Source organism: Varroa destructor, unplaced genomic scaffold (genome assembly GCF_002443255.2).
Source record: "Varroa destructor unplaced genomic scaffold, Vdes_3.0 BEIS01000001.1, whole genome shotgun sequence".
Lineage (NCBI taxonomy): Eukaryota > Metazoa > Arthropoda > Arachnida > Mesostigmata > Varroidae > Varroa > Varroa destructor.
In genome coordinates this window covers 29,580,305-29,608,236 of record NW_019211454.1, presented here as the reverse complement: position 1 = coordinate 29,608,236, position 27,932 = coordinate 29,580,305, and the positions used below count along the sequence as shown (strand labels likewise).

The window sequence follows — 27,932 nt, the reverse complement described above, 5'->3', positions numbered from 1 at the left end:
AAACCTGGGACCTCACGAAACCTGGGTAACGACAGTCAGCACAAGAACAGCAACAGCAATAATCGATTTAGACAACAGACTGTTCGCTGGCGGATACGTTGTAAACAAGAACAAAAAAGATAATAACTGGCCAGATGGGCGACTCGTTCCTTACAAATAACAAATTCGAAACTCAACGAGGAATCTACAGGAGACATTCGGTCTATGAAGGACAAAATATCTCCATCTGTTTGGACGTTTCTATCAATAGTCCTTCGCTTTTCGTACGGTACCTATACGGTACAAATATAGACAATATTGTGACGGAAACAGGTATGTTCATAAATGAAATCCTTTTAAATAGCAGATAGCTGATATTCGTTGTTGAATGTTTTTTCCGGATGCACTACTGAATCCACCTAAACACTAAAAACGTTAATCTTTTAGTCGATATGCCCAATTACGTCTCGATTTTAAAGTAGCTTTTGTAATAAAGCTCATAATAAACACAGTCGTGATATAACAAGTCAGACGTGGATCTTACACGCCCACGTTTCGTTGACTTGGGAACGGGTTTGCTTTGATTTACATATGTAGGATTCAGATTCCTTGTCTTATGAAGAAGTCAACAAATTTTTCTAGTTAAGAGAGGTCCCTGAAATATGTGGACTGTCCGATCAGCTCGATAAACCCTCGATAAAGTTAATTGGTGGCTTTTGGCTAGAGGCCCGGTGGCCTTAACTCGCAAACACTATATGAGACATCGATATACACATGTATATCTGCACACCGTATCAGAATATTTTTAGAAAATTTAAACGTCACCCTTCTATCTTTGGTCTGAAGGGGTCACTTGTGTTATGCTGTACTAACTGAAATCAATAATGTGCATACCGAACCTATTAATTCTGTGCAGCTTATAATTAAATAGTCCCAGAAATAACCAATGTCCATCCAAATAAAAGATACAATATTGAGTTTTTTCTTATATAACATGTTTTTTTGAGTGCGTTTTCCTCCTGATGCGAACTATAGGAGATACGCAAAAACGTACGCGTCCATATAAACAAGACATAGTCGTCCCCTGAAACCATTCATAGATTAATATAATTAGGATATAAATCGTCTTACCCGACTCTTGCACACACTAACTGAAAGCTTGTCGTCTCATTAGCTTGTCATGGAAAAACGAATTTAGAGACACGAGACTGCGCGAATGTATCGAATGCAACGCTCCTATAAGAGCATATAATTAAGCAGAAACGGATCTGTATAGAATCCTTTTGTCCGTACTAAACTCGCCGAAGGGAGCGCTTTTATGCGACGATGCTGCAATATTTATAGCGTGCAAAGCATCATGTGAATATTGCAGTCTCATGTTAGAAAAAAACATTAGTGCAGTAATCAAACTTCCGCGAGTAGCTAAACTCTTATTAAATTACAGTCTTGACAATTTCATTATTTTTAGGAACGATAATAGGTACACCAAACCTTGGCCCACAGGTTTCCTTTGTGGAACAGTGCCTTAGGTGCCATACTCTCTTGTACGCTTAGTCCGGTTCATGTGTATGGTCCAGATGTTAGCGACCAGATGTGTTGCAGGTCCTCCATCCTATTTATGTTCATTTTTGAAGTTCTTTCCCATCACACGCGTACTGACTGGCTAGAATCACAACGCATCATGCGACGAAGCCGCAAGATAACGCACGGCATTCTCCACATTTTTTTCATACTGATGTCGCTTTATAGTACGCTAGTACGTCTTCACGTTGCAAATAGCCTCGCTATTATGTTATGTCGGAACGGCAAAAACCGCCAAACGGTGAAGGAAAGCATTGTGGAACCTTGGCAACTTGGGATTCCGAAGCGGCATGTCGCGCGTCATATATGAGCTAGATGAGATAAAGCTTGTCAATAGTGGTGACTGTGTGAGTGTCCGCCTGCTGGCATCAATCTGAGGCGTGTGAGGCATGAAGTGTTGTCAGGCAGATCAGCAGAGAGAGACTTGAAACAGGAAGACTGCCCAAAGCAATCCAAGGAGCTATTGTAGTAACGGGTACAGGCTGAAAGTGATAAGATGACCACTAGGCAGGAACCTTCCTCGGGCCCTCACCAGCTGTATACCGTACGAATCTTCCAAAGAAAGATGATCAAAAACGGCTTCGTCAGATGGGCTGTTACTCCGCAGTAGCAAATGCGTGTCTTGGTGAGGATTTTGCATCAGGCAGCTACGATGTATACGTAACACTATACGGTTATAAAGTTCCATGAATTCGAAGTATCTCTACGTATCCTTGAGACTCCGAAAGTTGTTGACGGCTGTTTTCGTAGATCGTTAATGCATCTACTACGGGAATATAAGTAATTTTGAACGCTAATGCTTTTTAAGCAGTTCCAACAGTTAATATTCTTAAGGATTTAACATGGTCTTTGTTAAGCTGGTTATCGTTTCAGTTGCCGAGATGACTACTCATGTGGTAAGCTGCGTTTGGCGCAAGGATGTTTAGGACGAGTTGGGTACAGTCTACACCATGGTATGCATTAACGAATCAAATGTTTCAACACGCAATGCGGCACGGTTCTTTACCGCAGAGTTTAAAAACATTTTTCTTGGCCGACCTTCAGCCTCACTTCAAACTACCTCATAGCTTTCCAATCCAAGGTTTGCTTAGACATTAATACAAAACTCTAGGGTGCGCGCTCGATTCCTTACCCACACGATGCGTGCCCTTCCGGCGTTGTGAGTGTATTTATCACTGGAATTTCCCATTATGGAGATGCTTTCCTTGTGAGAAAGGTCTCTGTAAAATCACTTTTACGCAAATGTCTACGGTCGAACAAATGACGCATTGAGAATCGGCTAGCCTCGCTGCCGACTCAGTCATCACCTTGATCTAGCAATGTTCTCAAATTGATCCTTGGTTCGCGGCTTAACGGAGGCAGTCCTGGTCGTACATACGAGAGCTATGCAAGGCGAAGTTGCGAAGGTAGTCCGATCCTAACGGTCTTTTTTGTTTAATGCTATAAATTATTCATCCTGTGTGAACAGTTCCCCGACATCACTTATTTTCAATCGTAAGATAAAATCAAGAATTTGCCCGCACTAGGAGTCTAACCAAAGCGGATCTGGCTGGACTAGTCCAACAACTTATCCTTATTGCTGGATTTTCCAACAGGCCTATGAAACGGCATAGCAACCATACAAGCACCTATCAGCCTTAATGAATAATAATACCTTATCGTACTGAACTCTTTTTCTTCTATAGTATTATTATTAAATTAAATGAAAGGTTAAAATTGAAATTTTAGCTAGAGTTGCAGCGTACTGATTAGTTACGGTTAGTAAGGCAACGTGCTCAAAGAGATCCGTATTAGCTACCCAGACCATTTCAGCCCTAAATCGATAGTTGACAGCTTTGACTAGAGTAGATAGTCACACCTTAACTAACGGTGAAAACTTAAATTCTGAGGTCATGCCTCGTTTTGTAGGCGGCTTTGGTGCTACGCCAATATCTCGCGGACCGCCTAAAGTGCTCACACTGAAAAATCTCAGGATCGGTACTAAGACGGGATAGCCAGTCCTCGTGCCATATTAAATTATAATGTACCTCTATATATCTCTAGGTTATGAAAACGCAGGCAGCTACAGTGAAGGACCGGCATACCGGTAACTAATAACTACTAGTAGTGCTAACTGTGGTCATTTGTGTCGACTCCTGGCGTCTTACATCACTGTAGTTTTTAATGGATTGCCAACTTGGTTCTCTCGTTGGGAATCGCCGGCTCTGGTGATTCGCTACTGTTATCTGTCCCCATTCAAAGCGGAGCTCAACGGATCCGGCTCGGCAGACTGCAGGAGAAGCTCCGGACAGAACGCAGTTGCTACGATGGCTTTTCAATGGTCTTGCGCTCATCCTTTCACCTGTCATCATAGCACGACTTTAGTGCTTTCGGGATGAGAGCCTTACAATAGAAATCCAGGGACTTCATACGGTATATCCTTGCTTGGGCCCCGTGCTGCATTTATTATATATATATATATATAACATTGCAAATTGTTATTTAACGTGTGACTCCTAGCTACTCGAGAGAAGTGTTCCTGTAAGTTAATGGGTAATTTAGATATACTAACATTGGCATTATGCCCTCGAAGAATTTTCATTTTTGTAATACTTGATCCCGAACTAAGCGCGGTTATTTAGTGTAACTCCACCTTATATAGATACTGCTATTAGGGTAACCGGTTCGTATTAAAGGGTAGGTATCAGCGGCATAAAACTGGACGCGTCCTCAGAAATTTTCTTGCTCCTGGAAGTTCTTAGGGTTTTTCTGAACTGAATTTCGGAATTATTGTCGTGTTATTTTGAAGTTCAGATGTCTCATAATAATACTAGTACTACTACTACTACTACTACAGTTACAGAACTATAAAACAGTTTAATATAGGGTATTTTAACTAATAACTTGGCATCCCTGCTACGTCCTGAATGAAAACACGGTAAGAAGCTAAACAGCCATTTTGCTGTAGCAGGACCAAATTATTTATAATTAGCTTTTGTAATGAATTTACAAATACCCGTTATGAATTTTGCGGCACTACTCACGGATTCATTTAATCCCTTTTTCCCTAAAGAAATTTGGATGAAAGAAGACAATCAATCCATGCGTCAGTAGTAATGAAAACGAGGCACTGAACTTTCGTTCGAGTCCTTCGTCATATGTTCCGCTGTGCCTTAAACCCCAAACTTAATGAATAGATGATTAGAGGAAGTTAATTTTCTTACTGTGTTGATTTATTCGTACACAAATGCTCTTTTTTTTCCCTGCCTTTCGTACGGCTCAGAAAGTAAGTTTTAGTGTTACATGTTGCGGAAACCTTATAAATCTATATTATTGCTAGTTATTCAGGCGACGCGCAAAACTATCTTTTAAGTTATAGTTCGGTGATTAATTAAGACAGTAATTTCAGCCGACTATGCAATGCAGGAGTTTGCTTTGCTATGACTATATTGAATGCCTGTTCACAAATGAGCATCCATCATTCAATTTCTGCAAATATTCATTCAACAACTGTTTCGTACAAGTAATTATTCGTTTGTGTGGTCTAGGTTTGAACCCGCAGAGCATAGACAGACAGACAGACTTGGTTTGTACTGGAAGCCAGCCGTCTGATCGAATGCCTTGGGGCATAAAACTCGAAATGCAGAGCTATCATATTGTGGCATAGAAGCTTTTGTTAAAAATTCCACACTCATAAACAGGTATACTTAAGCCGGTCATCTTGTTAGTTTCATTAGGTGAGACGCTATTAATGAGGTGCTGTTACGAAAGGAACGTGTGTGCAGCATTGATGCTTCTCGCTTTATCGAAGAGCGGTAAATTTAATGGCTGCCAAGCCCTTTATGTTCAGTGTTTACCGTAGTAGTAAATCAAAGACGAATAGCAGATGGAAATTTAGCTCGTGCTCAGTGCCACAGTTTTTGTCTAAAAGCATATTTTGACATCCGCGCAAAGCAAGAAATTATACGAAGTGGGACAGGGGTCTTCTGACAGTTTGACGGTTTACTATACGTAGAGATTCTTGTCCGACCCTGTTTGTAAGACGGAGTGTCTCACCTTCAGGCGTTCGACGGTCTCAAAGAACCGACAGGTAGGATTTCGTTAAAGATGAATCTAGCAGAGCTATCCGTTTGTACGGAATATCGAACCGGCCGGCGGAACATTCAGTTTCTTTTCTAGCAAACAATCAGCTTATTACGCTTTCATGCACGATGAAGCACTTTCGCTTACATTTTCTAAAACTTTACCGCTATTTTTACTGGCTTTACTCGAACTTCTAGGTAAATAGTAACACGGTTTTTCCAAGCAGAAGCACTTTTTCTTAATTACAGGTATTTGGATGTGAAGTTGAGGAGATGAATTGTCTTTTTTTATTCGCCTTTTATTATATTATCTACTTTGTGTCGTAAAGGAAACGTACTGTTTTAGATCAAAGTTAACTTGCACAGCTCATGATGGGATGAAACAGATTTATGCTGCTGGAACTCTTAACAGAATCCGCATTGTACGTACTAATTTGGTTCCTATCCAATAATACCCAGAAACAAGACAAACCAATCGGCCCTCGCTATGAGTACATACGTGCGAAAAAAGCGCGTAATTAAGTTCTGAAGCGGTAAATCAGTCTTTCAAATTTGGAGGTTTGGGGGGGGGGGGGTCATAGCACTTGACCATCGCAGTGGAATGCCAAATAGTAATTTGGATACCTATTGTAAATAATAAAAGACCAATAAATATTAAAGAAAAAAAAAGTAGTGCATGAATGGGTTCAGATTGCTGAGAATGCACTTATAAATCCTAAAGGAATTGAATTAGCATTAATCACCGAGATCTAATTTAGGGATATCAAGCTATTTGCAAAATTATCAGGCAAGGCTAAGTTTGAGGTGTTTCGAAGTTTCGAACCTCCAGAAGTACCGTAGTAACCAAATCGATAAACTAGCACTGATTTCAAGAATCAGCTCATGCTCATAGATAGCAGTTTTCGCTGAAGATCTAAACTAAGGCAAGATAAAATGGAACCGAGTGGACCTGCTCTTCTCAAACAGCAATAATGATTCTAACAATATTGACCCATCCAGAAAAACAATGGACTTCGGTAATATATCAGTGTTTCAACGAGACGTCGTGCCGTCCCCAACATTGCTTTTAGAAATAATCACTTACCGCCTCGCGCTATAACTTCTCTGGACTTTGTAATGGTCATATTCATGATATCATCTAACTTTGAACCTCAGCATCTATTATCACTGTCTCTGGACACGAAGAGGAGCGGTCACCATTTATAATTTAGTAATCACTGAATGCAATTGCTTTTTCTACGTCACATTTCCTCAACAACAACAATCTGCTATATTGAAGGAAAGTTAGGCGGTCATATTTAATGTATTGCCCGCCAGCTTAGAACAAACAAAACGTGGTAATGAAGCAGCGGCCACACACGAAAGAAGCTTTAAAAATTGCTGGCCAACGAAAGTTATATCGCATAGAAATTAATCTACAATATATAGGTGCGTTTAGGTGAACTGAATTAGATAGCGGCGAGCATTGATGCTGAGAAGGGTCATCTTCTTCCGAACGTTCTGGGTTAGTGGATGCGCTGTTTATAATGTTCTAAATGATTTGCATAAAGTTGACATTTCAGCAGTTATGAAGACCGGACAAGACGGCGATTTCAAAAGTAGGGAGCTGCAAAAAACAGGCGTAATTCTGACCTTCGGAATCTTACTTAAGGATGATGGTTCAGCTCGAAGCCTATTTCAGACCCTAAAACCATTCGTTTGCTTTTGGTTCTATGGCATCTAAACTGCTAAACGCATAAACAAGAATTCAAACTGCCAAGGCCTAATCGATAGAGAATGGCTGAAGCATTGACGTTATGGAGTTGCTAAAAACTTAAAATAACGGGATTCTCTTACGGTAAACAATAAATAGTAAATCATTCGATTATAAATATTTTAATTTTTCAATCTGTATTCGAAACGGGCCATTGACAACGACTCTTTAAAATGTTTTCGATGCAACCGAAACTGCAGCTACAGCCAGCCATACGAAGGCTAACGAGGCAATGCAAGTGTTTCGTGATGCCACAGTAAAAATGCAAAAGAAGCTAAATCTGTAAAGGTACGACGATGTACTTCCATTAATAAAGCAAAACGATGGCAGTACTAAACGGAAATGAGGAGAACGTGCCCATAGTAGGTTTTAAATGAAAAAAATAATCTAGCAAAAACTAACGTAAGGCGTGCAGGAATCTACAGCTATTTTGCTGCAACTCTCGCCAGTAATCTGTGTATGTCGTTTTATGGCCTTTTATCGTGATATTAAGCGTATTATAGTTATTTTTACTAGGGGCGGCTTGATTTAAGTATCTCACGAGTAGCTCGTTGCGTGCGTCATAGTGTAAACCATAAACGTGCGTCCATCATCGTTGGAACACGGTGGCTGTGGTGTTCCATTTGATTTCATAGATCTATTGCAGAAAATCTAGATAAGTCCGGCTAGATTCACAGACCTGATAGTCATGACATACGCACACTTAGACTGACGCTCTGCCAGGTGAACTTGCCCTTCGCAGGTTTCGGTGGACGACTGAAATGCACTAAGTAATGTCGTAAGTCTCTTCCGACGCGAGCCCCATGCTACCATTATTCAAGTCAAAGCGGGTTCAATGTACGGGCGGTAGAAGCTTAGAGTCGTCCGCGAATAAAAAAGATTTGTTATTTAATAGAAGACTAATTGAAATATTAGAATAAAAATTATAATAATCGAACAAAGCAATAATAGCACAGCTTATCAAAAAGTTTGAAGTGCTGGGCTACGGATTATATATGTACATTGTCCTCACGTTTTTGTTCTTATCGTCGCATATATATACATATATAAAGGATTACTCAGAATAGGTTTCAAACACCATATATGCGCTATCTAAGAAAAGCCCAATGATTATACGATGATTTTTTGTTCATGATGTTTGTTTGCTGCGAGGAGAACAAAAACGTGGGGACAATTAGAGGGAGGCATTTTGCCGATGCCGGTAAACTATTAGATGCACCTCAAATTAGCCTCAAGCGAATCTTTTATTAGTGTTTACACTGGAAAAATAATCCATTGTATTTCTCGTTTCTTTGCTGAATATAAAACTGCCATCATTGTGCATGTTTCTTAACAACACTGGGCATGTTCACTTTTTGTTATGAGATAAACGCTCATCATGTGTCATACAAGTTTTTCGACAAGCATTGAATTTTATTGGAGTATAAAAAACTTAAAACTGAAAGTGAGGTTGAAGCATATACATTATGATTCTCGGATACCTCATCTCATGACACCAACCACAGAGGCGTTTTGCATTGAATCTCAATGTCGCTTTCGCCCTTTTCGAATTCAGCCAAACACAACCTTAATCGGGCCGTTCCTTTTAAGCCGAGGAAGATTTCCACTGTGTGAAAGCGGCAAGCAAAACGCAAATGATACACCCGCACATCTACAATTGTTCAACGAGCTCGTTCAGTGTAGGAATAATTTTGTCCAACACGTAATGACGACGTTGTAACCGCAATCTTATTTCTATACATACACGAAGTCACTCTATGAAATATCTGTACGGTCATTTTGTACAAGCCCATGAGGCTATCTTTCGATAATGCCCTCAGTTTATTTGATGCAACTCTCACCCGAGTAATTGTTTCCAAGAAGAAAAAAGATTGTTTGCCACCGCCCGTATTAAGCCACAAACTTCATATTTATGAGTGACATTAGACAAAGATGCTCAGTCACTTAAGCTATTCTGAGACACATTTAATATTACATATATAATGCCTACATACAACATAACAGATATCCTGAGACAAACCAGATGCACATACACACACTTCGTTTCGTCCTGGCAGTCAGCCGTCTGCAACAATGATCGACGTCAGCACTAGAACTCGAAAGTCGAAAATATATTCTAAGACAATGGGTCACCAAGTCTTTTCGCTCTAAAACACATATAGGGCAACGATAAAACCATTTGTAATTCCATTTAATATTTCAGATCTTTCCTCATCATCCGACATAAGAGGGTCACTTCGTAACTATTTCCGCAGGCCTCACTCACTCTGCTTCGTACATCAAAGTGAGTTCTTTGAAGTTCGGATTTTAAATGCGCAGTCCTGTGTGACTTTCGCAGACGTGCTTTCTTCATCTTCGGAGGAATAACTCGAGGCTAAAATTTCTACTAACATTAAACGTGAAATTACATTAACTTTATTAAGCATACATAAATATATTACCGTCGTAACGCTATACTAACCATAATTTAATGCTCGTGGCGTACTTGTGTCACATTTTAATTAATAGCGTCTTTTCTTTCTATCCTCTGGTTCCAATTCTATTTCCTGCTCTTGATAGTTGTGAATTTCTATAGCTTCGTTCATCCAGGTATAAAAGTCTTGCGTCCTTACAAAGACAAAGGGCTGTTCTCGAAGCATACAGTCGATACCGCCAAATGAAGATAAACCGATCAGGCTATAAACGCCATTGATATTACATACGAGCGGTGCGCCGGTACCCAAAGTACACGTGTAGGCCGGTTTATCTTTTCCCGCGTCAGTGCGGGATCCGCATAAATTCGTTCTGGGTAGTCCAGGGATATTACGCGTGCAATCCATACTATAAACAACACACATGCGAAAAGTGGTAAAACTGAGAATTAAAGTACTTTTGTCTGTTGTACTGCTAATCCAGGACCTTGGAACCCACATAGCTGAAATCTTTCCAATTTAGCTTATAGAATACTTCCGTACAGCTATTACAGTAGAATATATAATTCAGTATTGGTCATAGAAGTGATTTGTATTGGTATGTAATTTTTCAAGACTATGGTAAATTTTCATTTGTCAGATAACTATAACTGAGAAAGAATAAACCAAAAATGAACGTACTGGGGAACAACCTTCAGGTCTATCTTGAAAAGTATGTCATCGCGAAGTTTTGTCTTCCATTTACCCCACGTAATGGTAAAGCACGATTTTCCAACCAATGCTGTGTCGTCTTGGCTTGTTGGAGGCAATAAGCAAATAATGCCTATTGTAGGAGACTCAATAGGAATGTTTTCGAGGGTTCTGATTAGAGCGATATCACCCTACACAGCACAAAGGATAAAGCAAACATAAGTTAGTGTTACGGAACCAAACGTTACTCAAGGAACTTATCTGGTCACTTCAAATTTTCACAGATGGATCAAGAAATTTAATACATTCTATTTTAAAATGCCGGTGCGAGCTTGTGCTTGCTTGGTCGACAAAGTAGAGCACTATCGATAACTGCTCTTATACTAATTTTTACATTTATTGCAGTAATTTTATTACCTATGGATTGTTAAAATCCTGAAAGGCAAGCCACACTTACCGAATCATAAGATACGAACCTAAAAGCGTATCTTACTTAATTCATCTTAAAGGGTGATCAGCGTTATTAACCTTCCTGATTTTTTCATATTTTGTTTGAAAGCAATGAGCAGGTGCAGCACGTATCGTAGGAACTTATTGTCGCTTTTTGTCGCAGAAGTCTAAAATTTGGCTCGACACTTAGTTGTCTCTAAGAACAGAAGTAAAAAATGACTGAAATAAGGGGTCTGAAGTTATAGGCACCATAAGGCATGTCAGTAGAGACCTAGCTTATTCGTCGCTGCAGGATATTTTACCTTTTAAAATACTACTAATAAGTCTTACGTCACGTAAATGGTATACTCCAGATAATCCCGAAGATCCTTTTTGAAAAGCGTAATGACAACTGGCACGTGATCTAACGCATACACACACGCTCATATATACATGTATGTATACATATATAGAAATACACATGAAAACCAACCCCGGTACTGTTCGGACGACTTGTGTAATGAGGGTACACCTTTTCAACGTTTATCACCGTTCCGTGGCGAGTATTTACGGAAACGTTGGTAGTCCCGGCAATAATTCTGCAGCGTGAATATTTAACACATTTATGAACTATGTTTACCCCTCCTGTCACAACCCAGCGGTGGTTGAGGATTGCGCCCATGAACTCATGGCCCCAATCGAATGCCTGTTGTTTTGGCCTATAATTTGCCTGCAACACAATGTAAAACTAAGCTGTAGTAATAATGAAGCGGTTACGCAAGCGAACAAACTAACGTAATAACAAAAAGTATATAGAGAAATCGTAACCTGCCTAACCAGGTTCTGGCAGGATATCACTTCTGATTATGACTTGGACACTAGTTAAATTTTAGATATAGGCACAGAGGTCTGTATCTTGGCTCAAAAAGAAGGACCTGCTTTGCGCTTACGCTCTGCACTTCAGGAGGTATGTATTTGGCAATGTACATATCGGAGTCCGCGCTAACGGTCGGAAAGTACGCTCAATGATCGATAACGCAATCGTCAACATATGTAACTTTAATCTTTAGCAATTCACGTCAAAATTCGCTGTGTTTTATTTTAGGCACTGAGATCTCTGTAGACGATTGCCTTGGAAAAGTTACCCAAATCAAGTGTGCTATCTAAGTGTACTTAGTTAAAATGATATTTGCTGCTGCACAAAAAAACTAAATAGATAATAAGAATTGTTTGCCCTTGAAGATTCTAACCTGTACATGTATGATACACTTTTCCTGTTCGCTCATAATACAGGTTTAACGAGGGATAAGGGCATGATCTTAAGATGCAGGACTAGTCTCCTGCTGCTGTCATATCAGTGCGTATGACGCAGAGATTTCACTCAAAGGATCGAGCACGATACGCAAATGATTAGACAAATACGCCTAAATGGCACTAGGACAGAACGCTTTTTGATAAGGTTCAAGCGGATAGTTGGGGCTGGAGAAACATTTCAGCGGAAGTTACTGCGAGGATCGCAGTACATAAGAACTTGTACGCTTGGCCTAAAAGCCGCAACGCTCGCTATTTTTTTTTTTATAGTACTATAGTGTATAATAATACCTCTGTATCTTTCTACTCGCTCTTAGAACTTGAGCAAGTAGTCTCCGATCAGAATTTTCGTCAAAAATTATAAAAGTTTCATACGTCATATAAACATGCATAGAGGTCCTAGTCTTTTTACCTAGCCCTAATCAATATTCTACTAGCTCACGTTAAATTATTAGCTAAGTACTTTGAAATTTCTTGAAAAAGATTTCTTCTTCTTCTGAAGAAGAAGAAGAACAGCGAAATTACTTAGTTCACTTCTGTAACGATTATTTTTGTCTGAAACTCTGATCGATAGACATTTTGTTTTTCGGCTTGAGATGTTATTAACTGTCATCGAAAACAAAAAAGCATTATTTTGTTTCCTCCGAAATACCTTTTCGAAGATTGACCGCCCTGCCCCTGCTGTCGAGCGTGCAAACGCCAACAGACTTTCAGTACAAACCTTTTATCGACCTTCAGCGCTTGGCAAACGAAAGTAAACTTTATCCGATATTAGGGAAACACCGTTGCTAAAAAGAATATTCACTTACCTATAGAACTAAATTGCAATTCATCCCGACTATTCTGAGTAAGTTAATTTAAGTCAGGACACACGAGCTAACTAGCATAGAAATTGCTGTTCAATTTTACGCCTATGTTACGATATTATTTACAGCATTGTATTCCAGTTTGTATTGGTCCTTCATGACGTAGCAATAATTTAATTGGATTTAAATCGTGTCTATTGAAACAGGTTCAGCTGTTTATTTATAAACAGCTGAACCTGTACATGTAGTAAACAAAGATAAATAAAATACAGTAGATTAATACTTAATTCGTCAGCTATTTGTAGACGGGTGGCCCAATGCACGCGCGCAGAAAAAGGCTCCGTTCACATATGGTTCGACCTGTTAATACGCGGCTGTACCCTGTTATATAATGATTGTAGAATCAATGTTGTATAATGATTGCACAACGCTTCCTCTAGCTTCCGTAATTCTAGCCTTACGAAAGCCTACCAAGCTGAGCATTCGAGTTGTTGAACTCTTGGAGTGATTTTGTCAGGCCATCCATCCATCCATCCATCCATCCATCCATCAATCAAAAAGTCATGGCTCAGACACAAAAAAAGGAACGAAGTAAACGCGTTAGAATCACTGGACCCTTAAATTTTCCTAAGTAACAAGTTTATGTAATGCCTTCGCGTGAGCAGCTTAGGCCGGTGTACTACTTATGACGATGTTGAAAAGCTGGTTAGACACTTATATCAATAAAATCGCTTCCGCTATCCAATGTCGCCTCCGTTCACCTCGATTATAGCTTTAACGGCTCACAGATTCGTTTCAAATATCTCCTTGATCACCTACACGTATGGCCTACATTTTTTAACACATTATTATTATAAACAATAGTCTGTATCATGCGGATGAAGCCATTGTATAGTGGCATGCCGTTCTTTTCACTAGACGCCGCGCTCGATTTCGTGCGCGCTTTTCATTGTGAGTACGCCAGCCATTGTTTTTGCACTTTCTTCTAACGACGAGAATTTTTTGTCAGGAAAATGTTGCTCAAAATTGATAAACAAACGATACCAATTACATCCCTTCGCCTTGACCTTAGAGATTATTTATTTGACTATGATATGCTACATGTGAGGTTTTCATAAACCATCAGTGATTACGCAAATATAGTCACATGGGTAGCATCAATCGCCTTCGTGGTCCGCACTGTTTTGTCTGCCACGGATTTTCCGTTTGACGGTGCTAAAATCTGCTGCTGCTACATCTGAAATTGGATAATTGTCCGTAATGCGCTCCATCGTCGATCTGAGGTGAGCGAAGAACTTGCATTTGTCTCGCGCGAGGGGCTGATTAATAGGTGACCTTTGCGAGTGGAAAATTGTTGTTGCCATGGCATCGTTTACATCGCTTTCGGTACCAATGTGTTTCTAGAGATATCGGTGTCAGGTCAACGCCTTCATCACCGAAAACCAACTTTACCGCTCAATGCACGTTTGTATTCACAAGTTAAAAAGTAGATATTACATGAGTTGAACGATGTTTTAAAAAAGAGCCGGCCTTTCGCCGTTACCCAATCAGTTCCAGTACATGCATTCTTGATTCGTATGTATAGAGAAATGTCGGAGGTTAGTTTGGCAAAAGAGAAAATTAGCTAAACATCTGTCTGTAGGAACGCTTGATGTCTTCTCGATCCAGCTACATCTATAATCCAACTACTATTAACAGGCAAAGCTTATAGTTACATTAGAGTCGCAATATATTAATCTCTTGTCAGAATTTAGAGGCTTACTAAGATTACTAAGATTCACTCGCTGTCTCTGCAATATTTTATCTGTCATTACTTAAAAATTAAGAAAATAGACTCGTGGACAATTGTTGAAAACTTTTGTACATCCTTCAGAACGATGTCGTCCGCGCAGTTCAATTTGCAGCTTTTCTTAGATCGTTGACAAATTAGACGTGTTCATTTCTCTAATACTCAGTATATAAATTTTATCTGTATGAACATGTATATGGCCGTTACAAGCAAACTTCGGCTAGTTATGGTAGAATGATAATTTTTTAATGTGTGTTAAAGGTACCTTGCTTTATTTTTTTTTACTTCCCAAGCGTACCTATAGTAAATTCGTAGTAAGATCATCAGTTGACCTTTTTAAGTTATCGAAAGCCCCGTAATCACAAACTTGGATCGGGAGAATAAGTGGGCTTCACCTAACGTTGGATATCTTTTTTGTTTAATTCTGGGGTTTAATTAAACTGGGGTTGTCATCAAATAAGCAAACTGCGTGCTTTCTGTTGCCGTGCCAACGGTTCATGAATCTCAAAGAATTTAAGGTAGAGGCTGCATTCATTGCTTAACTTTCGGCGAGTAACCTATATTAGCAGATGTCCTTTGTGTCCATTGCAGGTACTGCTAGCACCTTACGTCCGAACTTACTCGACATTGTCACCGTACTCCATACCTTCCCAAGGCGACGCCATTCTCTCCCTTGATCCTTATCTAGTTGGCCTTAAAGACTGAACAGTGTCTCGTCTATGGCAACTGCGGGCTTTAAGCGGATTCTTCGTTGATTAAAGTTCCACAAATTGCACATGAAATATACCATAGCCGCCTTCGACTGGCCTGGAATTCACGGAGAACCAATTGTTTACTCAATTTCCGCGTTCTCAATATTTGAGTTATCATTCTGTAACACCTGACATGTGAAATCCCAATTTTGGCCACCAAAGCCCTTAGACTCTACGGTTTGCTTTCGCGAAAAGGCTCCTCGATTGCAGCAAACCTTCCCGTCCTTCGGATCCGTCTGAGAATATATGGGCATCTAGCGCTGCTTGCGGTAACGAATCCCATCTTAGTGCGAGATGATTCGACATCAGATACGGTGTCTTGTGATTTGTGATTGTAAAAAACCTGTCATCCTTTTGTTTCGTCCAAAAGACTTCTCCACTCGTTTCATTTAGGGTACGTTAGCAGTCCCGAGCCCGAAACTGATCTGATCATCTATCTATAAGTTGTTCACACGTATAGATAGCAGTACAAGTTTGACTAAACAAAATGCATCTGTGTTTGATTAAACACAGATGCGTTTTGTTATTATTTCTATCACTACAAAATCAGGATGTCACAAAATTGCCAAGACGCTTTAGAAGGAGAGTCGTCCCTATATCCTCTGATTTCAAGGGCAAATTTGTTACACGACATTAACGTCGTCAGACGAATCGTTGTTCTGCGGCAACGCGACAAATTAAATTAGACACTTGCTGTTGTTGTTATTATGCGTTATAATTATCATAATAACAAACGGAAAGCAAGATTTTGGCTAGCTGGTATTCCTCAGCAGCTTCCCAACTTAACTCAGGAGATATCACTCATTGATTACATATGATAAGCAGAAGCTGAAGAAAAAAATCACTTCTTTAACAAAAATTTCCTCGCAAAGTGGATGTGTTCAGTCTGATATAATAGTGTGCACTGTTCAAGATATTCTTGTGTTAAATAACGATAGCGAACCCACGTTCTACGTAAAATGCTTTTATATTAAGGTCTCGACGTCCTTATATATATATATTTGTACAGCTGCTACCTTCATTTGTTGGTATTTATTGTGAAGATGAAAAATGATCATGAGGGGCAGTAGAGTAGAATGAGGCTATTTAACGCAAATTCAGCGTCAAAAGTGTGGCGGTTAGCAGACGTTTTTGTTTAGTTAAAAAAGGGAAACGTTCCTTTGCCAGTAGGTGCGTTCGAACTATATTGCGTTTTTCTTGCAGCTGCTGTTAAAGCCGTCCTAAATCAAAGCTGCCATTGCAGGCTTACGTACTTTTAGCAAATACGACAAACGCGGTTGCCTATTCGCTCAACGTGTATAGGTGAATTATGGAGTCCGCGTTTAAAATGAACGCGTTCGAGGCGGGGCGTTCACTAGTGACGAAAAACCATCAAGCGCATATTTCTGGATGGTAACAGATAGCGTCTGGTTTGGGGACCATAGAATACATCTCACTTACTAATTTGTCAAGCAGCTTTGTTGGGATCTGTGGGACGTTTGCAATGTATTCTTCGGACTGCTGCAGAATACGAAACAGAGCTTTAAAATCTGAACGGCGATCACGGAAACAAGGTCCCATAACGTAGCAACTTTTCTTAGCGCAACGCACAAGCAATCATCCATGTTTAATAAAGAAGGCACATAAAGAGGAACGAGTGTTCGGTAGCCTGCCTAAACTAAACTTATTTTTTAATAGTATACGATTCTCGCAGAGCAATAACGTATTATAATAAAGATATTTTTTTATTGTATGTAGATTACAACAAATATCATGAGCGTCCAGTTGTTTTCAAACAAACACCAATTGATTCAGAAGCGCAATCGCGATTCCGAAATGTACCAAAGGTAAAGGCTGAACTTTGTCTTTATGATTCGTACGAACGAAGCAAAAAGCAAACACCAGCAGAACAAGTCAGTGGTATAATGGACATCAAAATTAATTTGAAACGGGCTCCTCATTCGCTAGGTTCAGGAAGCCTGATTTCAACTGCCTAGACGGATTTACATCGACGTCTAGACCTATGAATTGGAGTCTTTCACCGAATTCTGTATCGTACACTCGAACTATGTTTCTGTTAAATAGGCAAATAGCTTCATCAGTAGCAGTAATTAATAATAGAAAAAAAAACGCGTTGAATAAAGATTGAAGTACCTGTATGGACACTTTCCATGGATACTCGTGAGCCTCTACCTGGGTCGCACCTTTCGTCCAATTAAATACGCCTTGTTCCCAATTGACTGCAGAGACGGAATAGGCTGTCCAGATGAAAACAGCAATGGCGCTCATCGCTGCCTGAGCTTGGTACACTTCGTTGTCGATGCACGCTAATCCACTGCACGGCAGCGTTCCACTCGGGTGGAACTACGCTACTGCTTACGTACGAACAAGATATGACGTAATAGTGGTCAAAAGACAAAGATGTCTAAATGAAATAAACTCTGACTAATTGCGTCGTCAGCAGCAGTCGTAGTATGTTTACCATTGGATTTTCGCATTTAAGATTCTGTACGAATGGAGTGGACTGAAAGTAACAAAAGAAAGTTAGCCAACGATAAACATGACCCTAATTGTAGTTACGTATAATCGACGTTTGGCGAGCTGATAACGTGCGTTGATATCGATTTGTAAAAATTAGATAAACACTGTTACCTGCACAGTCTCTTCAATGCGCACGTTAATGTGACAGAAACCATTTAGTAATTATATTTAGAAAATGAATTTCGTCTAAGGACACACTTTTACTGTCGGAAATCGGATCTGATTGCCGCAAGTATTTGAGAACCAAACAAATCTCGAAACACCTTTATTGTCACCTTATCATTAGGCTCGTTTTTTTACTATTAGAACTCATTAAACCAGCTATTGATAGTTCAAAATATTCACTCCCATCTCAACGAAATGTGTTTTGTAGAACCTACCCTAATTGAATTGTCCTTAGGTTCTTGTGTGTCCTTTTTTGGTGCTCTCTTTTACAACCGACTATTAGTCAGACCAGTTGCCAGTCCATTTTATTGAACAATCTATTGTTTCGAAAGTTTTTAAAGGCTCTCACCTAGAGCACAAGTGGTAATTAGTGTTATTCCCATGAAGAAAACGATACCAGTAAGTCTATGGCGGCGGAAAGCTGTCGTGGAACGCTTCAACATAACGAGAAAAGGGAAACCGAACTTTAAAAACCAACTAATGTGTATGCATATAGGTTCATGTGTTCGTCAGAATCGTTAATTAGAGCGATCTATTTATTCTGTACTATCAAGTAGAACCTATACATTGTTTTTTTTTTTTTTTTATCGGATTTCATTAAAAATATAATCTTAAAAAGGTTCGTTTAAAGCAGCGTAAAAACCCTAATATACTGCAGATCTAAGGTGCTTGAAGATCCTCCAGACAGCTGCCTATAAGATTAGTTATCTATATCTAAACTAAATTTATTTCAGTTTAGTAGAAACTGGGGACGTTTCGTTTCAACAAATAGCGCCAATCCCGGGTAGATCTGGTGATCGTAGTGCCCTTGGAACATCGTTGATTGGGTCGTTCTATAACTTCACATACACACTACACCATACGTACATAAAGTGCCAATAAAAGCCGTATCTTCTTCAAATGCATTCATCTTATTTTTATTACTCTGCTTCCTTAATTTATCTGCTGTAATAAATTGTTAACACGATGCCGTTACATGACTGCCAGTACAGCCTTTTCGATCCTTTAAAAAATTTGCAGTTTCGTAAACCTCACTTCTGCAAATCGTCCGAAGTTTTATCACTACGCAATGTTTCTGTCCAATTATCTAACACATCCAATTATCTATAAACAACGTAGTCGGTGCGGTGGCTTTAGCTAGAAGAAATCCGAGTCATTGGTCCAACGTACGTGAATGGCATATATACTACACAATCGGTGTAACTGAATAAAGAAAAACAATAATATGTAGCTAGTAGTGGCATGAAGATTCAACTTGGCCTGTTTTCGTTGTTGTGTTGTGTGCTCTTTAATACAGGCCACATAATTCTGAATGCAGCGCGCCTAACCTAACCTAACCAAAATGAAATACACGCTTAATGACCATTTCTAGCTTGATCCGTAGCTGCTTAGCCTGAATAGCACTCGGCCTGCCTAACTGTAAATTAGTTCGTAGGAACTGCTGTAATTAGCCATCCATAGGGAGCCATGACGCTCTTTTGACGGACTGTGGATGGGAAACACCCGACTATAGTGTAAAAAGATTCGTTCGATTACCAGTGGCACAAGCTCTCGGGCTGCAGTGAAATCATCCCTAAATCGTGTCCAAAAGAAGTCAAGGCGGTCTTTCGTCGTGAAAGTTATCGTGACGCAGTAGTAACAAAGGCTTTGTTCTAGTTCGTACTACCACCTTTACATGCGTCCGTCTATAGAGATAGCTAACGTCAGGATCGGAAGTAACAATAAGGGTCCCGCTCCGCGTCCCAGACGCGACCTCTGCGTCTGGTTTACATGCGACATTAGGATGTATACATAGAACTTGATCACACCATTGAGTTACGAGACCTTCTAAGTGTGGACTGTCATCATTCCAAGATCCCTTTCCGACCAACAACTTGCCGTTTTAATAAACTACTTCTCTGGTGGTGGAAAATGATAGAACTAATTAGCCTTGGTAATAGCTTGCTAGAAAGCCGTATTTCCTGTACCGCAGAAACTACCAGACATACTCGAACGCATTCAGTGTGCCTTTTTGAGGCAATGTAGGAGTTACGCAAGATGTCCTCTGCGGATAGAATAGCGTTAACGAACCGATTTTGGTGATTTGTGTTGTTGTCGTCGAAATCCTGAAAACTGGGAAGAAAGGCTTACAGCGAGGTGAGGTTAGAAATGTAAGTGCTTTACGAACAGATAAACGTGCTGATCCCACTTCTATGAAGTCCACGGAACCTTTGAAGCTTTCGGTACATTGACAACAATACAGATTGTCATTGCAGGTTCATTATTCTCTCCACATAAGACTGTTTTTGAAGTCTATAAAGCTTTGACTACTGCCATTATTATTATATAGACTCTAGCCAGTATCATTTGTTAACGACTTAATAACGACTGTTATTAAGCAGATCCGAATACATTATTATTGAGTCACCCAGCAAATGCAAGTTTATCTGTCGTAGTGCTTCAGTTATCAATAGCCTAACCGTAGTAGATATACCTAGCTGTCTTAACGTCGACTTTGCTTACTTTGCATAGTGGCGTTTTTTTTTTTTCTAATTTATAATATTAGATTTCGATATGTATCCAGCGAAAACGTTTTTGAGCCCGTAAGTAAATAATGCCATGATTTTTCTATCGTTGCAGTGCGAACGAATCGTACCTTGAGCGACTGATCTGTGAGCTTCTGATACGCATGTGGTATTTATTACTATTTTCTGTTAATAAGTGTGGAGCCATCCTTAACTTTTTCTGAACACAAAAATGTCCTATAATAAATTTAAATCTGCCTTTGTTACACTGATTGTTGCATCAGCTTTATACGTTAAGGCACTCCTCCTTCATGCCTCTCTATGTACAAACTTAGCAGTGTACCAGAGCACAATAGCCCGCATCACTTCGCATACACAGAACTTATTTTACACAAGGTAGCTAATTATTCCTATAACATGAAAAAATTCAATCAATGATTATACGTCCAAGTTACACCGGCGTAAAACAGTGTCTTCAATTTTTCTGACCCAGAAGCTCTAAATCATGAATGGGTTTTGAAGAGTCAATCGTTGTTGCGATTAGACGGGAGTCAGTAAACAGATAGTGGCTATTTTAAAACCAACAAAACGAGTATATTGACTAGTAAAGGCAGAAAAACCAATTTTTACTTAGTGGTAGGCAGCGTACGATAGAATTTTAAAATACATTAGACTTTGGAGCTGTTTGATTGAAAGGCTGAGATATAGTCGGTTAGTCGTACTTGTCGCTCATTTGTCAACAACTCCACAGCATCCTCTTCCTGTATCCCACATGGGTCTAAGAACCACGCTATCCATATCTTTAGACTTTATTAGATGTATATAGTACAGGTTATTTTGCCCATTGTCTACATAAGTTGAGCAAAAAAGAGAGTTTTTTTTTTTTTTGTTGTACAAGTCTACAACTTGTAATTGCGGACGCTTCCCAACATAATACATATGAACGCAGTTTATAAGGTTTTTGTTGTGTAGAAATCTAAATCGTTGTATCGCTTCCCAAAATGTATTTACTTCCTTCTGAGTAAAGTTCTATTTCACACAAGTAGTAGAGTCGTTTCCATCGCCATTTGCGTATCTTATCTTAGCATTGGTCAAAGCTCTTGATTTTAACTTTACATTATTTTCTACAAAAAAAAAAAATATTTTAGCTGAATGTACGGACAAACAGGGTGAAATACAAAAGAACGGATAAACCACTTCAAATTACGATAGTTGTTTAAATCAATATGTTTGCTTAGACGCTTGGGAGCACAATTTACTGACCCATGAATTTTTATTCGACGTAAATTCACATAGTTACGCTCCAAGGCGTTTGTTCTTAACCTATATTTCTTCGTTTGGGTTTTGAACGTGTACCTACATGGCCTATGAACGCGCCGAAGAACTTAAAAGCATAAAGGCTAAAGACAAACACCTTTATTCATGCCTACGTAATGGATCACCTTTCTTGCCTAACTAATAAGTACGTCTAATAGGAGAATAATGTGATTATCAGTTACCACAGTAGATTAAGGACAACATCTGCCATAATAATTCTATAATCACAGCGGCCCTGTTGTTTATATGTGTACTGATAGTTATATTACACAAATAAAAGCCCTATCAGATATTTAGTGATCTTTTTTCGAGTCAGCGTCCCAAAGCAAGGAGTACACTATGTGACCTGATATCAATTATTTAAGTAGGTACGAACTGATTTCACCGATAACGGACAGTCTTAGTGTGAAAGATATAGGAGCGTCCTATCAAAGCCTAGGACCAATATCGACGTCGGACCGGTGATAGATCCAACAAAAGTTTTTAGCTTAATGCGTTGCTCATGTAAGTCTCTTGTTACTGTCGAAATCCAGTGATCGTTGACGACCACACCTCTAAGCGCTAGTATCTGCGACTTCTTCACTTACGATATTAGATATTATTATTCTCGCTACGCATCCTTTACATCCTGATAAACTATCTCACTACGAAAGCTCTACGTTTCTTAGTCACTACGAAGTCTGTAGTTTTGATCTTTTTCTAAAGGGCAGAAAAGGATACACGACCTGATTCCAGCGCTTCCGGCGTTAACCAGAGATTTAGCTTAGGCTAACATAAGTCATTAAATTAAGGCACTTCATTATAACCTAGCGTACTAGAGCAGAAAAAAAAAGTAATAATCTCCCGTTAGAAGAAATGAAGAGTTATAAGCTGGAATATAAACTCTTTTCTTACTGACAACCCTTCTTACAATATATATGCACCCAACCAAAAGTTCTCTACAGTATTTCGAATAATTTTATCATGTATCTACAAAGATATTTGTACACGTTCGTCGATTGCGCCGAAGATTGAAGATTACATTTGAATGCTACGAACATTTAGCATTTAAATAACCGTATAAGATCATTGATTCTGTCTAGAACATATCACATACAATATGGAGAAAACTACATATATGCAGACATAAGCTATCACTGCATTTTAGAAATGAACAGACGACCTGGCGAAAGTTTGAGTCGATTACAAAGTAAAACCATCCATCTTCTACGATCCACGCGGTTCATTCACGGAAGTTGGAACTTAGTATTATGTTTGTCTTGATGGACCGAGTAGATTGTTACATAGCGCTATGAGCCGTATTTTACGTAATTCTTACTATAGGTATTCCTTTTCGCGCTGCGTTTTCATTAGGGATACTTCAAGTTAGCGGCATAAAGTGATTCTTAGTATAGTATAAGACGAAGCTAACCACAACCAAAAAGCAGCAACTTGCAAACTAGATAAATTCATTCAATATACGTCGTCTTGTGAAGAAAACTCAGCACAGACGTTTTTTAACGTCTGTGGTGCCAGGCCCGCAATTACTCTGCTCAAGCTTTTAATGGCGCTATTTATTCAATTATTTGCAACTTTAATCGGTAATTGGAAGACAAATGACCAATAAGCGTGTCGTCAATAGGAGTCGCGGTAACATTAAGCACAATCTCTGTGCTTTATCATTATTATATTATATTTCCTTAATTATCAACAAGCTGTGCTTTCTGAAGAACAGTATTTTAGCAAGTATTTCTAGTATCGTTGAATCGCTTCCGGCGGTCATATGCAAAAGCATGTTCGCAACGATACTGACGCCAAACGTCTAAAATATTTTTCCTCAAGTCGATGCTTGGTGCTAGGGTCACTGCTATTTAATAAGTTCTGCGACAGGCTTCTGGGTCCTCCACTTCAGCGAGCTCAGTCTACACTTCATATGCGTTTGGTCAAAGCTGTACTGTCAGATAAAATTAGTATAAGCAGCTTGTCTGAATGCAATGAAGGACTGCTTGGTTTCGAGACCGTTAATAGGGCACTTCTCTTATTTTGCCTTAAAATAGGTGTTTCTAGTAATAAGTTGCATCCAATCAAAAAACTTAAAGGACATATTTACAATGCATTTATCGATTTACGTCAGATACTTCGGCCAAGCCATTCGGCATTACGTCGAACGGCTGTTTTGGCGGGTACGAAACGAAGCTCGCCCGGCCTACAATATAGAATACCGTGTGTTGATAAGTTTAGTAAGAAAAACTATGCAAACTGACTTCGAGAGACACTATTGTTTGTGATGATAACAATGGCTATAGAACTGGACTTCAAAATTTTGCTAGATATATCTCGCATCATTCTATCAATAAATGAGCGCAAAAAAGGAGAAGTGTCGCTAAGGGCTAAAATTGACACTTGCGTAAAACAACCACCGCCTGCAGAGTGATCACGTACAATATAATAGTTCTCTAGTATAACTAAAAAATGAAAAGGGTGCTGTATTTTGTCCCATTTCGGAGCCGTGTGACACTCTGTATGCTCTTCTATTCCTAGAGTATCCGTTCACTAGCATGTATAAGCATTTTTTTCTAATTAACCTGAGTGAACAAAAGTTATCCACGTATTCAAATTGTCCTAAATGCCCTTAGTTTCTGGAACGAGGCCTGCAGCTGCCGGGTGAAGCACCGAAACTGCAATGCGTTTGTTTTTGTTTCGTAATAGGCGATCGCCAACTGCAAGACAAAGATCGAGCTGACAGATTACCTACGAACTTCTACTCTCAACCAGCTGGCAGTCTTCTCACACGTCTCGTTGTTCTCAGAAATAAAATTTCGCGTATTCTCCTTTGCCCATCTGTCTTTGTAGTAAGCCAAACACGTCGCATGCGTCAGAATATCGTCTTCCTATTCCGCGTGACGTGTCTCACTTCTCAATCAGATCACTTCTGCATGTGCAAACGAATAAAAACAGAAGTATTCGTGTAACCGTCATTGTAGAAATCAATTCAACGAAAAGACAGTACGCACGACTTCGGCTGAACGCAACGCCAGTCACGTTCTTCCTCAAACACTTCAAGTTATGCCTATCGAGAACGACCTGAGCGTTATGCTACTTACCGATTGTAAAGTCGCCAATGTGTGACGTTCTGTATCACATTGATTCGTTTATTTTCCAAGTAACTATTTAATCTAGAGCCTAGAAAAGCTATAACAACAATAATAGGTGTTGATCATATGCGAAAATACGATATCGCTCAAACGAAAGATTCGATCTCTTCACTAGACCACTTGATTGATATTTATTCCGACGATTACGACTCGAAGAACATGGCCATATACCGTTTTACAAAGTTAAGATGTTAACTAATAAATTAATCTAGATCAGACTTTCATGGAGCTCATTTGTTTTGTGTAATATATTGCTTCCAGCTTCTTACGCTTACTATCTGAGGTAGACTACACCATCAGGGTAATGACTTAACAAGGCCTGTGCTTAACAAGGCTGGAAGAGCATTCGTCCTATCGAAAGGACCATTAGAGGAAGGAATGTGCTCTCTTTAATGCTGCCCCTGATGTCAATAAGCTAAGAAGGGCTATTCGCGCGTTGCTTAGTTCTAGCTCAGGCTATTTGCAGCAGAAGATTCTGGGAACATCTGAGATTACAGTCGCATAGGATGTGGGTTAAGAGAGATAACTCGCGCGCTAAATAATTATTGCATCTACATCAATTTCCTTGATTTTTTTATTGTCGCCTAACATTTCACCTTGCTTCCTTTGTTGCCGGACAAAAATAAAACCGAAATTGATCTAGTCTAGAGATATTGACCGGTGTATTAATATGAACGGCATAACTGCATGTTAGCATATAACACACGCATAAAAAGAGTGAAGCCATTCGACATCAAACGCATAAAACCGAGGTACTTAGATTGTTTGCCCTCCCCGTTGTGGCTGTTGTACAAGCTTTATGATGGCAAACTTGAATCTGACGTAAGGGCATATGCTTTCGCATATCCCGTGGGTTCGGTAATAAATGATACTATAAAATTAAACTTATTTCATTTTTCTTTTATAAACACACCTATAGGATTCAAGCCATGCAAGTCACCCAGCTATACTTTCCAAACCGATATTTGCTATTTGAGTTGGACAGGTAGGTTCGATAGTGAATCATCTTTTCGTATCTGTGTTTGTCCTCCATCCACAACTGCTCGCGCCCGAGATCGTTTGAGTTTGAAAGATGTCATGAGGTTCTGAGTACTCTTACCTGTTCTTCCTGATTCTGCCAAACCTTCTCCTAACAGTCCCCGCTTCCTGCGCCAGTGGTGATATTTATCGTGTCTCTGAGATTGAACTAGACTTTTGTTCGTCTTTTCTCAAAACCTTAGCTCAATTGCTGTGTTTGCGAAACTGCATGCATGCCTTTTATGTTCTTTACAGTAAAGTAAGAATGTTTAACTTGATTGTAAGTTTCATTGCTCATATCCGGTGCAATCACCTTTGAGCTGCTCTCTTCCTCGAAAGTATGGAAGTTTAACTGTTATGCCGGAAAGAAAACTTGAATTTTTATGATGAATTCCAGACGTGTCAGTAAATAATGCGATAACACACATTTGGCCTGCTTATATCAAGGCAAAATCGCTTTGTTCTTACACAGTTTAAGTGGGTCCTGCTAAGGCGTCTACCATGGTTACGAATTGCCCTACAAATGACAGAGTAGATGTAAAGTGCAACGTTGCACTTCAAAGTCAGACACAAAGAAAGTATCATCTGAAAGGCTTTCTAGACCCTAGTAATGGCTGAGGGTAGCGTCGAATGTTACCGGTAGCGTAACTTTTAGTTTAAAGTTTAGTCGACTCACGCAATTCTCGCACGCGCACATATACCACTAGAATTGTTTGAAGTACTCAGAAAATAATTTTGGCTAACAAGTATGCAGTGATGCGTGGTGAGCGCGCCATAGCATGTCCACCACCGGCGGCACGAGCGTAAGAGAAAAAGCAACCTTCTCTTCATATTTCTCTTTTTCTCTATGAGTACAGCGCATGGGTTGCAGACGGCTGCCTTTGATAGCGCTAATAGCCTTGGGTAGTTGTTATTTACTCTTAGAAAGCTCTTTCTTACTTGCTATTCTAGATTCGGGGGTGACGTATGTAGCTGCTAAGTTTAAAAACAGATTAAGGTCTAGGTTCAAACCCGGGCATAAGTAAACAGGCTGTCTTCGTTTTGGGTTTGGAGCCAGTCGTCTGATGGAACGCCTAACGGCGATACCGGACAACTGTGGACAGCACACTCCTTTGGCACACTATGCGTTTGAAGAACTGACTAACCGTATCAGTGTAAAAATTACTACATATTATCGTATGTATACGTATCGATATATATAATTGGGGAAAGAAAATTTCATAATAGATGCCTCCGCTTTGTTGAGTCCATTCAATACAATCGTAGTTGGTCTAAAGAAAATTTTGCTTTATATTGAGACGTCTCTAAGGGTTCCGTCTTATAAGCATGAAGGATTCATTTGTAACGGAAAAAGCGAACCACAGACGAATCAGATTTCTGCATTAATCCAAAGAGAATTGACGGCTGTAAGTTAATCTCGAAAGTGAAACCGCTAAAAGCATCGACATGATATTGTTTTCTCAAATATATATATATATATATATATATGATATTCGATCGTGTGCCGTCGATGTGACAATTAGGTTTTTCTATATGACGTGTTGCACATGTATTACTTAAGTTCGAAAATCTGTGACATCAGCCATTGAACAATTATTGACTTTAATGGGGAAAACGTATTCGGTTGTAGGTTCACTCATTATAACTAGTAGACTAATTTCGAAATTGAGCCTGAGTTCTCTTTTCGTAGTTATTCTTAGTATTGTTTTCGGT

At 39.4% G+C, this 27,932-nt stretch overlaps 1 protein-coding gene across 2 annotated transcripts; it reads right to left on the bottom strand.

Annotated features, from left to right (window-relative positions):
* Nucleotides 1–9,749: 9,749 nt before the first annotated feature.
* On the bottom strand, nt 9,750–18,540 carry LOC111251367 (chymotrypsin-like elastase family member 1). 2 transcript variants are annotated; one of them, XM_022807877.2, is made up of 5 exons: nt 18,463–18,540; nt 17,696–18,065; nt 11,398–11,634; nt 10,467–10,666; nt 9,750–10,194 (listed from the first exon to the last, which is right to left on the bottom strand). In XM_022807877.2, the coding sequence occupies exons 2-5, from the start codon at nt 17,828–17,830 to the stop codon at nt 9,876–9,878; spliced, it is 891 nt and encodes a 296-aa protein (XP_022663612.1). In that variant the 5' UTR covers nt 17,831–18,065; nt 18,463–18,540; the 3' UTR covers nt 9,750–9,875. The 2 variants fall into 2 exon arrangements, with proteins under 2 accessions (XP_022663612.1, XP_022663618.1); XM_022807883.2 differs by lacking the exon at nt 18,463–18,540 and adding an exon at nt 18,194–18,289.
* Nucleotides 18,541–27,932: the final 9,392 nt, after the last annotated feature.